The 15,110-nt window shown below is 43.7% G+C and overlaps 1 protein-coding gene across 5 annotated transcripts in view; it reads left to right on the top strand.

Annotated features, from left to right (window-relative positions):
• RALGAPA2 (Ral GTPase activating protein catalytic subunit alpha 2) overlaps positions 1–15,110 on the top strand; it is a 1,651,508-nt gene that overhangs the window by 504,551 nt on the left and 1,131,847 nt on the right. For all 5 annotated transcript variants that reach the window (XM_069234346.1, XM_069234347.1, XM_069234343.1 and 2 more), the window contains exon 10: positions 7,316–7,546. In XM_069234346.1, coding sequence (XP_069090447.1) covers positions 7,316–7,546 — 231 coding nt within the window. The remainder of the gene's footprint in view (positions 1–7,315; positions 7,547–15,110) is intronic.

The following is a 15,110-nucleotide window of genomic DNA, read 5'->3' as shown; positions in this document are numbered from 1 at the left end:
ATCCTGAGATGCACCTGAAAATTGGACAAGGTACACTGTGGCACGCAGCTATGATTTTCTGAACTACACTCTCAAAGTTAAGCAGTAACGGTGCTCATTCCTTGACATGAAGCAAAACTTATGGGCGATGCAAATAAAATGTATGCTCCTATTCTCCAGTATTAGATCTTTCATAGATTCACATGCTTGAATCACTTCCTGCTGTTGAAATGGGAGTCCTACAGTACCATAATAAAGCAATATGCATCACTACCATAGGCCCTAATGGTAAAGAACAGTCACTTCAATAGCTTATCTAAGTCCTTTTTTTTTTAAAAGTATCAAACTTGAACTTTGACCAGTCAGGTGATGGCACCCTGTAGAACACTCCCAAGAGAGGCTGCATCCCTCAGATTTTCTACTGCACGTTGTGCAAAGGAAGTCCCCATGAACTCTGCACAGTTCTTCCTTATACTGCCAGAAAAGGACTCTTCAGATATTGCAAGTCCTGTGGAAGAAAACAACTTCATGTGGATGACCTGCAAAAAGAATGTTTTTATTGCCTCTTCCACCAACCACCAGGTAAAGGATTGTAAAATCTGTAGAACTTTCTTTTCAGAGACTTTGTAAGACAGAGCGGAGGCTACTTCCGTGGCTGCAGAAGTCTAAAACTCAGAAGGCTACCAATTCTGAGGAGGGCAGTGACACCTTTGAGAGGTCACGAAAAAAGGGCAACATTCTCTGATCAAAGGACATATGAGGAGAGCAGAAAAGCCTTTAAAATGCACAATAAAGACTCTCTGAAAAAAGAAGAAAAGACAACACATCTCCACAGAGAAGGCCTCTTCTCAGCCCACCACCCTATCTCTGAAGTCTGGGGATCCGTTGATGAGAAAACAAAAGACTGCTTCAAAAACCATTGATGACAACATCATCCCCAAACGCAGTCTAGCCGACGGCGGTGATCACCATCTCTTCTGCAAGGCCATCATTGGCAGGAACAGCAGTCATCAATGCTCCATATTGTCGAAGAGTATTTACCCACCGTCGATGCTCATGTCAATGACTAAACTGTCGACGACGCCACCGTCCATGGCAACGCCAAGAAAGACACCGTCAACTGTGAAACACCATTCATCGACGCTTACATCTTCAGATCCAGCCATTGCGTTAATGATGACATCATTTACAACATTGTTGATCATAATAAAAGTGGCTACAAGGACATTGACTCTGGTGCTAACGTCTCCCAGTAAAGTTTCACCATTTCCTCCATCCCATTTGCTGGATATGGAGGAGTCAGATGATGATGATGGATCCTTTGGACATGCACACAGTACATATGCATTATTAGGTAAATGCTAAGAGGTTGATGACATTGAGGAAGAAGAGGAGCACTATTATCAACAATAATATGCTACTCCACCAAAGAGACATTATGAACACCATTATCAACCTCAACAAAGGCAGGAGGAACTGCAGTTATCTGTTTCATTGGTCCAGGACTTGCAAGCTAAGTTGCAGAATTCTAAGAGAAGGTTTCCTGAACAGCAGGTGTTAACGCCTCAACCAGCTGCGCCAACTGTGCCACAATTTATCCCCCTGCCTTTAACTCCCAGGATATCCCCAGGGCCAAGCATAGCAGCACCACCAAGGGAGGGGACCTCCCCATTCATCGGAGGATGAAAGAGAAGGAGAGATCATGGAACATGCTCCTCCTCAGAATGAGTGTGAACACTATCTCATTCCCACACCATCATCTCCACCGCCACACCCATCACATTTTCCCCCAGAGGATATCAGGGGGTTTCATAACATGATGGAGAGATCAGTAACGAGGTTTCACCTCTAAACTTCCATCAAGCAGGCTGATTGTTTTGTTTACGATTTTAAGGAACAGGCAAGACAATCAGTCAGGGCTATCTCCATCACTGACTACGTTTGAGAGGAGAGGATAAAAATAATGAATAACCCGGTTACAGTGACTACAGTGTTAGCCTGGGTAGACAAGAAGTACAAGGCCCTGGAAAATTCTCCTGCTTTCCTTACAGGTCATCCCAAACCAGACTCTGTAATATCACGAGCTGCACAACTTTGCTCCAAAACCTTTCTGCTCCAATCTCTACTCCACCAGACAGGCAGGGCAGACGTCTGGATAATACACTCAAGAGGTTTTCCCTTTTATCTGCCATTATGGTAATAGCGGAAACTCTCTGGCCATCCTCAGCTACTACATTAGGGAGATGTGACCTCATAGACCATGTCCCTGACTATAAGAAAGCAGAAGCAACAAAGATCTTGCAAGAGGGAATGCGCACCTCCTCTGAGGTGATTGATTGCGCATTGGACATCGCCTCAACAGGCTCCTGTCAACTGGCTGGAGCAGTGCTCTTCAGACGCCAAGGATGGCTTAAATCAACATCTCTCAGACCGGAGTTACTAAGGTTTTAGATATAGCATATGAATGGAAAACACTTTTTGGGCAGCACATAGATGATGCACTACTAGCAATGAGGACAGTCACTGATAATGCTAGATCCCTCTGTACCCTTCAATGTAAGAGCGCGCCGTTTGGTGAGCTTGTGGAAGGGGGTTTTCCACTTATAGAGGGTTATACCAATGCTCCTCAGCAGTTTTAGCCTTTTCAAACACAATACTGATAAGCTTATCAGCAGCAGTACCATCAGCCATCTGCAGCGGCCTACACCAAACAAGACCCTCGCTGAAAGCAATCCTCCCAGAGTAGGGAGACAGGTCATAAACAGTGACATGCTCTGGGTGCCGGCTACAGATACCACATTCTGTCCTGTGAGTGCAAAGGTCTCCAAATATCTACCCCAATGGAAAGGAATAACATTGGACTAATGGGTATTAGACCTGGTCACTTATGGCCATGCCCTAGAATTTGTACGGAGACCGCCAAATAACCCCCCAAGGGGAATGCACCCCCCTCATCTTCGCTTTTTGAAAAAAGAAGGCCTCACCATGCTTTCAAAGGAGGCAATCAAGAGAGTTCCGTTTTCACAGAAGGACATAGGCTTTTACTCTTGATTCTTCCTGATACAAAAGAAAACGGGGGAGTGGCAGCCCATCCTAGACTTAACAAAACGTAACAAATTCTTACGCAAGCAATCATTAAGGATGGTCACCCTTTCTAATATCCTGCACCTTCTCAACAGCGGAGATTTCATGCTGACTCTCAAATTGCAGCTTGCATATTTCCACATTCTCATTCATCCCAAACACAGAAAATATCTTTGCTTCACCGTTGCTGGTACCCATTACTAATTCAAAGCCCTCCCATTCTGACTCAAATCGACACCTTGTATATTCACCAAGTGCCTGGCATCAGTAGCAGCTGCCCTCAGAAACCAAGGTCACCAAGTGTTCCCTTAAATAGACGATTCACTTCTCAAAGCCCTATCATGCGTCCAGAGCCACACAAGCCTGTCTCAAGCTATTTCACAAGCTGGGTCTCCCTGTCAATTTCCAGAAATCGGTACCTATTCCAAAACAAACTAATGTTCCTAGGATCCATTCTGGATACAATACAGAACAATGCTATTTATCTCAGAACAGACACCACAAGCTAAGAGCTTTGGAAGTCGAGCAGTGAGAAAGAAGGACCACTTTAGTTCATCTGTACAAGTTGTTGCCGGGCATGATGGCTTCTGCGATCAGTCTAGCACCTCTTGAATGACTGAAGATGAGACCATTACAAAAAGAATTACAGAAGCATTGGATCCAGACAGAAGAATCCTCTGACAACGTGACTATCACTCCAAACATGAAGAAGACCCTTGCATGGCGCTCCCAGTCTTCTCATTGTCAAAGGGCCTCATGTTTCTACCTCAGATCCTCAGTATGTCATCACCACAGATGCTTCTCTGCAAGACTGGGGTGGCCACCTGCAGGACTTTCAAATCCAGGAAAAGTGGTTGACAGAACAGAAAGCCGTGCATATCAACAGTTGAGAGTTGAAAGCCACTTTTCTCACTTTGCAGACTTTTCTTCCAAGGATAGCAGGATCCTCAGTGCGGGTTTGTGCATACATTATGTAAGCAAATAAGGGGGTACGCGATCATTAACACTCTCCCCAGAGGCCCAGGATCTGTGGAATTGGCTCACAATTCACAAAATATCACTGAAAGCCGAGCATGTATCCAGAGCCAGCAACGCTATAGCAGACACACTCAGCAGGGCAAAAGACAGTTGCCATGAGAGGGAACTGGATCTAACACAGCTAAACATGATATTTGCTCGCCGGGGCACACCAGCATTGGATGCCTTTGTGACAGACAAGAATGCCAAATGCCAGTTCTACATCAGTGGGTATCCTCTCCTGGGGTCATTGGGGAATGCCCTTTTGGTAAGATGGTCAGGGATTTATGCATACGCTCCCTCCCAAACTTCTCATACCAAAGGTCCTCAGAAAATTGAGAAGAGAGCACTGACGCAAGATCCTGATTGCACCCAGGTGGCACAGGCAACACTGGTTTACCGGACGACTCCTGTTGTTGGAATGCAATCCCATTTGCCTTCCAGCAATGTCAACATTGTTAACCATGAACAAAGGCCAGATCCTTCATCTGGAACCAGCCTCTCTGCACTTGTATGCATGGCTCCTGAATTCGATGGATTCAAGGTACTAGACATTCCTTGCTGTTGTAGGGATACCCTGTCTAAAGCAAGACCCGAATCCACCAACAGGGCATACAGGCGAAATTGGAAGAGCTTCAGTGTTTGGTGCCATCAATCTAACTTGCATCCCTCGAACCCATCACCTGAGCAGATTCTGCTGTATCTCCTATTGCTTGCTAGATCAGGACTAAGGTTCACCTCGCAGCAATCTCGAGATATGTTCATCACACTCTTTCCCTTTGCTCCACAAAGATAATTAAACAATTCATGAACGTATTATTCAGAGCTTTCTCTCTGGTCCAAACTCTTCCTCTGCAACAGCATCTCAATATAGTTCTCTCCCAGCTAATGAAACCACCATTCAAACCCATTCACAATGCAGACCTAAAGTTCTTGACATTGGTGGTAGTGTTACTTTTGGCTCTCACCTCTGCTAGAAGACAGCGAAATACAGGCTTTCACAATGCAGGAACCATTTCTACATTTCGTTGATGATTATGTACTACTCGGGACAAACCCAAGCTTCATGCCTAAAGTCCCATCTCAATTTTATCTCAATGAGCCCATCATACTGCGCACTTTTTTCCCAAATCCAGCTACTCCAGCTGAACAGTCTCTCCATACTCTTGATGTCAAACAGTGCCTTAAATTCTGTTTAAATCGTACTTAGCAACTACTTAAAACTGATCAACTTTTAGTATCATATAGTCAGACTCGACAAGGTACTTCAATCACAAAAGCCACTATTGCAAGATGGATTTCCTCTGCCATCTAGTTTTTTCCATTCAAAGGCGGGTAAACCACTTACAGCCAGAGCACACTGAACAAGGGCTGTGTCCACTTCGACTGCTGTGTTTGCAGGTGTATCATTGGAGAAGATTTGTCGTGCTGCAACGTGGAAGAGCACCCACACCTTCATGCAGCACTACTGCCTGGAATCGATGAACCGTGGTGATGATGCTGTAGAGCAGGTGGCGTTGCGTCATCTGTTCTAATAAGGTGAGCCTCTGTTTACGAGGTTTTATAATGGTATTTCAGTATAATTTCATGTAATGTTTTTTTTTAAACTACTTACCTGACTTCATGTCTGGAACATTTAAACTTAGGTGATGTAGATATATTATATTTACCCACCATCTTCAAAGGGTATTTATTTTGCCTCAAAACCATACTTAGAGTAATTGCATGCTATTCTGATTCAAGCATGTGAATCGATGAAAGATTCAATACTGGAGAAGAACATGAGTTACTTACCTGTAACTGTAGTTCTCCAGTATTGGTAGCTTTAATCAATTCACATGTGACCCACCCCTCTTCCCTGAGAGGCTCCTCGTATAGCTCCTGTGAAGTTATTACACTTGTACTAAAACATATGAGGGTTGCAGCCTCTGTTGAGGGGTGTCACCTGATTGGTCATAATTTAAGTTTGGTCCTTTAAAAAAAAGAATAAAAAAAAAAAAGACACTAACAAGGTATTAAAGTGACTGTTTATTGTCAATGCAGCCTATGGTAATGATGCATACTGCTTTATTATGGTACAGTAGGGCTCCCATTCCGACGACGGGGAATGATTCAAGCATGTTAATCTGTGAAAATGAAAGATATCAATACTGGAATACTGCAGTTACAGGTAAGTAACTCATTTTCTTACTGCCCAAATTGTAAATGATGCATATGGGCAAGACATTCTTCTTCAAAACATCTGGAAGCGCTTGGGACTGGATTGAAAAGCACCCTAACCTCGAGATCTTCCCCACCTCCGTAACACTCTCCATACGAGCAGAATGCAGTCATCGCTCCTGGAGGCAGCTGCCATATCGGGTCAGAGGCCTTAGATGGCGACATCGCAACGAACATGCTGCTACTAATAGCCTGAAAGTGTCCCAGCCGCTGTCTGACGTGGAATTAGCCACCTGAGATTCACTGTCCCTTTACCGCTATTTCATTACCTCTAACGGCTCCTACTGGGTGTTTTTACCCACCTTACATGGGGGTTGCATCTCAACGGTGCCACTTAGCTCCACAATCAATCAGTTTGCTTGTTCTTTATATTACATAAGATGTTTTTATTCGTGTTACTGATGGATCGATAAAATCTTCAGGGGGTGAAACGCGGGGGGAAAGTTTTTCTTGTGTGTCTTTTCTCTTGATACAGTTGTGTTTCACGGATGATCCCTGATCCACCACAATGTAATTCTGACACAACAGTCTCAGTAAAAATGTTGTTTAAATGGGTACGCGCCAACTTTGTCTTTTGAAGGAGGCAGGACTGGGCCAAGTTATGGATCTTGTATTCCTGCAGTGAATCCTTGCCTTCTAAAGCCGCCACGCCGGCCTCGTCACGCTTTTTTCTGTGTCTGACGTAAGCCATAGCTCACTAAGGGTCTAGAACTTGGCCTTCGTACCTGTGTATGTTATATTTTATTTATTTTGAAAACTAAGGTAAGTGAAACTAAATACTATAACAAGGCATAACAAAAGTCTGTATTCCGGCCACTATTTCCAGCAGTTCATCTCTGACATTGAGAGTGGTTCTTGAAATTCGGCAGGCCTTTATACGTTAATGTGTTTTCATCCTCTGGCTTAGTGTCATGGCTGGTTTATGCTTGTAATTAGGCCTGGTTATGCTTTCTTTTTATCTTTTTTATTTGTAAGCAGCAAGGCTTAGACGGCTTTTCCTTTTTTCTGTTTGTAGAATGTGACTGTCGGTAACACTATGCAAGAGAAAAACACTGAAACTGAGACCAGTACACAGATGGAACAGGAAAAGAACCATTCCAACAGCAGCACACTATCTGACAGACGACTAAGCAATTCCAGTCTTTGTAGCATTGAAGAAGAGAAAAAGGCAGAATACGAAATGGTGCAAAGAATTTTGTTGTCCACACGTGGCTACGTGAACTTTGTCAATGAGATCTTTCGTCAGGTGAGTTACTATTTCTTTATTTTTTGGTGGCAGTGTAATTTCACACAACAACATATATTTTCTTTATCTATTTGATGAATGACTTGCATTGAAGAAAACGTTAGGTTGTGTATGTTATTTATTGAAACACAAATATACGCACAATTTGCAACAATGTGTGACACTGCAGTGAGCAACACCAGCATACATCCTTTACTACTGCCTGTTAATTCCTATATGTAGCAAATCTGTATCTCACAAGAACGCATGTTGAGAGAAAAAAGACGGATGCATTTCACGTTGATTCTAGTTGTGCCTGTATTTATCTCCTAACCTATATGGTTTTCCTTCACAGTGTAGAGGCTCAGGGCCTTAGTACGGTAGTGTGGAAACGATCCCTTTCTTGCTAGGCCAGCACTAGGTAGAGGTGAAAATGCAGGGAGGTAAAATGTATGAGAAGCTATAAATATAATTGTAAGGAAAAAGGGGTGAAATCAGATGGGCACTCAAACAAGGCATCTCACTCCACCATAGCTACTCAGTGTTAATGTTATGCAGTGAGTCAACCTGGGTAAGATTTTTTTTAGAGTGTCCAGTGAATAAGGGGTTGTTATATCCGAGGCAAAAAGGAAAGGAGGCAGGAAGCAGGAAGAACTCTTGACACAAAGTTTATTTCACAAACCAGCACCGACGTCCTCACAGCCCCGAGTCTCTCAGCCAACTGTCAAAACCCAGAATGCTGTGAGGTCATCAGAATTCTCTGCAGGAAACGTTCCATAAAGGTTCACCGCCACATACACAACAAAACAATAAAACAATAGTACAAATGTAAATCTCAACACATCTTCCCCCTTAACAATAAACGAACAAAAACGCAATAAACAAACCTCTTAAATCATACTTTTGCCTAAAACAAAATATACATCTTATCACATTGACATATATTAGGCTAAAAGACATTTCTTTGACAACCTCCTAATACATTACATATTGATTTAAATATTTAGGTCTAACAACATTTCTTTTGGGCCTATCAACCTCAGCCTCCAGGTTACTACCTCCCTCCAGATTACTACCTCCCTCCATCCTCTCAACTTCACTCAGAACACCTCCACCATCCATGCACAAATTTCCACTACCATCTTGCACCCTGTTATCCTGTACATATTCACCTGAGCCCCTTTCTAGATCACTTGTATACCCCATACTCAAATTTCCTCTTTCCTGTTGAACTCTGCATCGCCACATATTTTCACCCGATCCCACCTCCTGAGCATTATCATCATGGCCACCACAGTTAAATTCGCCTCTAACTCAAACACCTGAATATTGCACACCAGGAACCACACGTGTCACTTTCACCACATTCCTCTTGTTCCGCCACTTACCATCCTCCACCATAACAGAATGTTTTGATACTCTAACAACCTTAGTAGTATAGAAACAAACTCAACACTCCCTTTCTCTTACCCTGAGGTTTCTTCACTCTAACTTCATCACCCACACTAAATTGAACATCCATGACTCTTTTGAGGTTGTCATATCTCAATTTGCTTTTAACTTAAAGTCTTTCCACTTTATCCTTCATCTGATTGATGTCAGAAGTAACACCACCCTTCAAAGTTTCCTGTACTACCCACGCAGGAGACCGTTCATTGCAAGAGTGTCTACCTTTTAAGAGTACAAAAAGAGCTACACCTGTAGAAGAATGTGGCGTGTTATGATAGCACCAAATCCTTTCCGCCACCATCTCCTGTACACTCTTCCCTGCACTAATGGCCATTTGTATAGTTTCCTTGAATATTCTATTTACCCTCTCAACAAGTGGTAGTAAGATGCTTAACATTAAGTCTTTTAAAAAATTCAACCATTTGGTGCGTTTCAAATTATACACCATTGTCCGTGACCAAGAACTTAGGAATTCCCTCCCAGTGAAAAATCTCTTTAAAAAATCCAATTACATTGGTGGTATTAGGTTCTCTTAAAAATTTGTACGAAACCGATTTAGAATGATAGTCTACTGTAACCAACACATTTGTTTCCTTCATTCAAACCCCCTAGAGCACCAATAAAAACCAATCACAGTATTTGCCAAGGCTTATCAGGAAATGGCACAGGACATAATGGCACTTCTCTTGTGTGCAAACTTTTATCTACCCCTGCTGCAAACGTAACAATTCTTAACTGCCATCTCCACTTCGTATCCATACCCGACCACCAATAATACAATCGCAACCGTTTCCTTGTGCCAGTAATTCCTACATGTCCTTCATGGGCCAATTTTATCAATTTGTGCCTTAATTCACTAGGAGGTATCAAACGTTCCCCCCGCATAACAAGATCATCCCCCACACTTAATTAATCTTTGACTTTACCAAAAGATCTTATCACATCCGAAACACAATTTCCCCCAGGCCAACCCTCACAAATATACTTCTTAAGAATCAAAAGAGAATTATCCTTGTCGACGGCCTCCTTCTAAGCCTGTCTGAAGATGACCTCTCCTGAAACAAACACGCCATCAATCATCCCCACCACAACATCCTCATCCTTCGTTTGCTTCATCTCAATGGGATTGTAAACAGGACACCTGGAAAGCAAATCTGCCCTGCCATTATTTTCCCCAGCAATGTGCTTCATTTTCATGTTAAATTCATACAACTTAGCTAACAACCTGGTTAACCTAGGACTAGTTTTATTTAAAACTTTATCATTCCATAAATAAACCAATGGCTTGTGATCTGTCACTAGAGTAAATTCTCTCCCTCACACATACGTTGAAAAGTGGTTGACACCCCAAACACAAGCCAATGCCTCCCTCACTATCGTGCTATAGTTCACCTCGGCCTCAAAGTCACCTAGACGCAAATGCAATAGTATGTTCTCTACCGTCCACCATTTGACTCAAAACAGCTCCCAGGCCAACCCCACTCGCATCCACGGTAATAATAGAAGGTATGTCTTCATTGAAGAGCAGGAGCCCTCATTATGAGAGTTTTGAGAGTAGAGAAAGCTTGCACCTGCGCATCCTGCCACTGAAATTTCTTACCCTTCCTCAAAATCTTCCTCACTGGCTCGGTCAGATCAGCAAAATTGTGCACAAACCATGATTAGTACTCACAAAGACCCAAAAAGGATCTCAATTGGTCTTTGTTATTAGGAGAAGGTGAATTTTCAGTAGCAACTAACAAATCATTCTTGGGTAAAATTCCTTGTGCAGAAACTTTCTGACCTAAATAATCAACCATGAATTTGCACTTCTCTTTTTTCACTGTAATCCCATGATCCTCCAAGATTCCTATGACCTTATTAAGTTTGTGTACGTGTTCCTGAACTGACTCTGAACCTATCAGAATATCGTTCTGATATGCCAACACGCCATGTACATCACCAAACAATTGATACATTAGCTTCTGGGAAACAGATGCCGCAGGAGCTAATCTGAAAGGCATCTGCAAAAATCTGTAAGCACCAAACGGTGTGTGTAGGAAGTTGGCTCTGTATATACTATTTCAAAGTAAGAAATAGTGCGCACAGAGTCCATGGGTTCCCCTTAGAGGTAAGATATTGGCAAAAGTAGATCATTCTAATGCTCTATTTTGTGGTAGTGTGGCTGAGCAGTAGGCTTATCAGAGGGTAGTGTTAAGTATTTGTTGTACACACACAGGCAATAAATGAGGAACACACACTCAAAGACTTACTCCAGGCCAATAGGTTTTTATATTGAAAAATATATTTTCTTAGTTTATTTTAAGAACAACAGGTTCAAGTTTTACATGAAACACTTTAAATTCAAGGTACTTCACTTAGATATTTTAGGAACTTTGAAAGAAAGCAATATCATATACAGCCTTTGTAAAAATGGCAATAAGCTATTTTCAAAGTGGACACAGTGCAAAAATCAACCGTTCCTGGGGGGAGGTAAGTAAAGGTTAGGTTAGGAGGTAAGTAAAACACTTACAAGTCTCAGTTCTGGGGCATAGGCAGCCCACCGTTGGGGGTTCAAGTCAACCCCAAAGTTACCACACCAGCAGCTCAGGGCCGGTCAGTTGCAAAGGTCAAAGAGGTGCCCAAAACACATAGGCGCCTATGGAGAACGGGGAGTGCTCCGGTTCCAGTCTGCCAGCAGGTAAGTACCTGCGTCCTCGGGGGGCAGACCAGGGGGGTTTTGTAGAGCACTGGGGGGGACACAAGTAGGCACACAAAATACACCCTCAGTGGCACAGGGGCTGCCGGGGGCAGTGTACAAAGCAGGCGTCGGGTTTCAGGTAGGAAACAATTGAGAGACCTGGGGGGTCACTCCATCGGTGCAGGCAGGCACGGGGGGGCTCCTTGGGGCAGCCACCACCTGGGCTAAGCAGAGGGTCGCCTGGTGGTCACTCCTGCATCGAAGTTTGGTTCCTTCAGGCCCTGGGGGCTGCGGGTGCAGTGTTGGTTCCAGGCGTTGGGCCCCTTGTTATAGGCAGTCGCGGTCAGGGGGAGCCTCTGGATTCTCTCTGCATGTTCTGCTGTGGGGGTTCTAGGGGGTCGTCTCTGGTTGCTCACGGGCTCGCAGTCGCCGGGGAGTCCTCCCTGAGCAGTTTGTTCTCTGGATCTCGAGACAGGGGCGTCGGGTGCAGAGTGGGAAGTCTCACGCTTCCGGCGGGAAACATGAAGTCTTTGGAAGTTGCTTCTTTGTTGCAAAGAAGTAGCTGGTTTTGAACAGGGCTGCTGTTCACGGGAGTTTCTTGGTCCTTTAGTCCAGGGCAGTCCTCTGAGGCTTCATAGGTCGCTGGTCCCTGTCGGATGCATCGCTGGAGCAGGTTTTCGAAGTTGGAGACAGGCCGGTGGTGCTGGGGCCAAAGCTGTTGTCGTCTTCCTCCTTATCTGCAGGCTTGTAGGTCAGCAGTCCATCTTCTTTCTTCAGGTTGCAGGAATCTGATTTCCTGGGTTCTGGGTTGCCCCTAAATACTAAATTTAGGGGTTTGTTTAGGTCTGGGGGGCAGTAGCCAATGGCTACTGTCCTTGAGGGTGGCTACACCCTCATTGTGCCTCCTCCCCGAGGGGAGGGGGGCACATCCTATTCCTAATGGGGCTAATCCTCAAAAATCAAGATGGAGGATGTCTAAAGGCAGGGGTCACCTCAGCTCAGGACACCTTACGGGCTGTCCTGACTGGTGGGTGACTCCTCCTTGTTTTTCTCATTATCTCCCCTGGACTTGCCACCTAAAGTGGGGGCAGTGTCCAGGGGGCAGGCATCTCCACTAGCTGGAGTGCCCTGGGTCATTGTAACACGAAGCTTGAGCCTTTGAGGCTCACTGCTAGGTGTTACAGTTCCTGCAGGGGGGAGGTGTTAAGCATCTCCACCCAGTGCAGGCTTTTGTTTCTGGCCTCAGAGAGCACAAGAGCTCTCACCCCAGGGTATTAAAAACTCGTCTCTCAGCAGCAGGCTGGCACAGACCAGTCAGTCCTGCACTGGAGGATTGGGTAAAATATAGGGGTCATCTCGAAGATGCCCTCTCAGTGCATTTTTTTATAAATCCAACACTGGCATCAGGGTGGGTTTATTATTCTGAGAAGTTTGATACCAAACTTCCCAGTATTCAGTGTAGCCATTATGGAGCTGTGGAGTTTGTTTTTGCCAAACTCCCAGACCATATACTTAATATGGCCACACTGTACTTGTCTAAGAATGGACTTAGTCACTGTAGGGGCATATTGCTCATGCAGCTAGGCCCTCACCTGTGGTATAGTGCACACTGCCTTAGGGCTGTAAGGCCTGCTAGAGGGGTGACTTACCTATGCCACAGGCAGTATTTTTTGTGCATGGCACCCTGAGGAGGATGCCATGTCGACTTTGCCTTTTTCTCCCCACCAACACAGACAATCTGCAATGGCAGTGTGCATGTGTTAGGTGAGGGGTCCCTAAGGTTGGCACAACACATGCTGCAGCCCTTAGAGACCTTCCCTGGTCACAGGGCCCTTGGTGCCACTGGTATATTTTACAAGGGACTTATCTGTGTGCAAGGGGTGTGCCAATTGTGGAAACAATGGTCCATTTTTAGTGAAAGAACACTGATGCTGGGGCCTGGTTAGGAGGGTCCCAGCACACTTCTCAGTCAAGTCAGCATCAATATCAGGCAAAAAGTGGGGGGTAACTGCAACAGGGAGCCATTTTCCTTCAGTGTGACAAATGTTGTAAGAGAACGAGTCTCTCCACTCAATTCAACTTGACGATTGGCGGACCTGAGGTCAATCGTGGAGAATACTTTCATACCCCCCAATCGTGCCAATAGTTCCTGTATTTTGGGCAACAGGAAACAATCGACCAAAATGTTTTTATTCAGCGACCTCAAATCCATACACAGTCTCAAATCCCCCGTTTTCTTAACTGCAACAACAATCGGAGAGACCCATTGGGATGAATCAGCCAGTTCAATAACTCCTCCATCACATAATTCACGCAGGTGTTCTTTGAACTTCCCTCTAATGCTCAGTGGCACATGGTTTAGGTATAATTTTGTGCTCATACCCTTATACTGAACCAAGCTTGTCCCTGAAAACAACAGTATGCTTGTTGAGATCATATTGAAGAATATCTAGTTTTATATCCACTTTCTCAATCAACGTGATAGGTTGTTCAGTACCCAGCCTTAGAACCATCCCAAATTGTCCTTGATCTTTCCACCCCAAAATGTTGTCCCCTCTCTTTGCTACATATACTTTAGTACTGATGGTTTTATGTTGATAACACATTTTTCCACAAAAATACCCCATCATATCAATTCCTTGAACGTCACATGCCACAGTTTTTATATCAGGAGGCAATAAAGTAAGGTTACTCCAATGCAAATAATAATTTGCATCTGAAACAATTGTTATAGGTTAGCCAGAATCCACTGTAACATTTAACCTTACTTCCCCTATTTTGACTTCACATACCAGATCCTTTGAAGATTTGAAACAAGAATTAAGGTCAGACATACCATCAATAATCAAAACACATCTTTTCATAAAATCCATTTCATCTCCATCTGCTTGTCTGTCTGCGCAATGCTGATGCTCAACCAACATTACCTTTTGTGATTGTTTACATACCTGAGCAAAATGACCTGTTTTCTTGCATTTCATGCACACTTTCCCTAGAGCAGGACTATTAGAAGAGTTAGCCATATGTGACTTAAAACCACGCCTAAAGCAAAGTAAACTCTTAGCACTGTTTTTCTTTAAATCAGGAGTAGCCGACTTAACTGTTTTAGTTTTCTGTAAAACCATGCTCACAATTTCTGCTTGACTCAATTTCATTTTGCTTAATTCTTTAGAAGCTATTACAGAACACTCAATACCTCTAGCAATTTCTAGCGTTTCGTTCAGTGTCAGATTCCTACAACATAAGATTTTTTTCTGAATTCTAGTATCATAACATTTCACAACTAGTTGATCCCTGAGGTACTGATCCAGGGGCCCTAAGAATTCAGATGTGGACGCTAATTCCCTAAGCTCAACTATAAAATTATCAATTGACTCATGTTGAAATTGTTTTCAAGTGAAAAACATATGTCTCTCAACAATAATACGAAGATCATCCTTAAAGTGATTTTCTAGT

This window comes from Pleurodeles waltl, chromosome 5 (assembly GCF_031143425.1).
Source record: "Pleurodeles waltl isolate 20211129_DDA chromosome 5, aPleWal1.hap1.20221129, whole genome shotgun sequence".
Classification (NCBI taxonomy): Eukaryota; Metazoa; Chordata; class Amphibia; order Caudata; family Salamandridae; genus Pleurodeles; species Pleurodeles waltl.
Note: the sequence above shows the minus strand (reverse complement) of the source record. Positions and strands in the feature narration are given on the sequence as shown.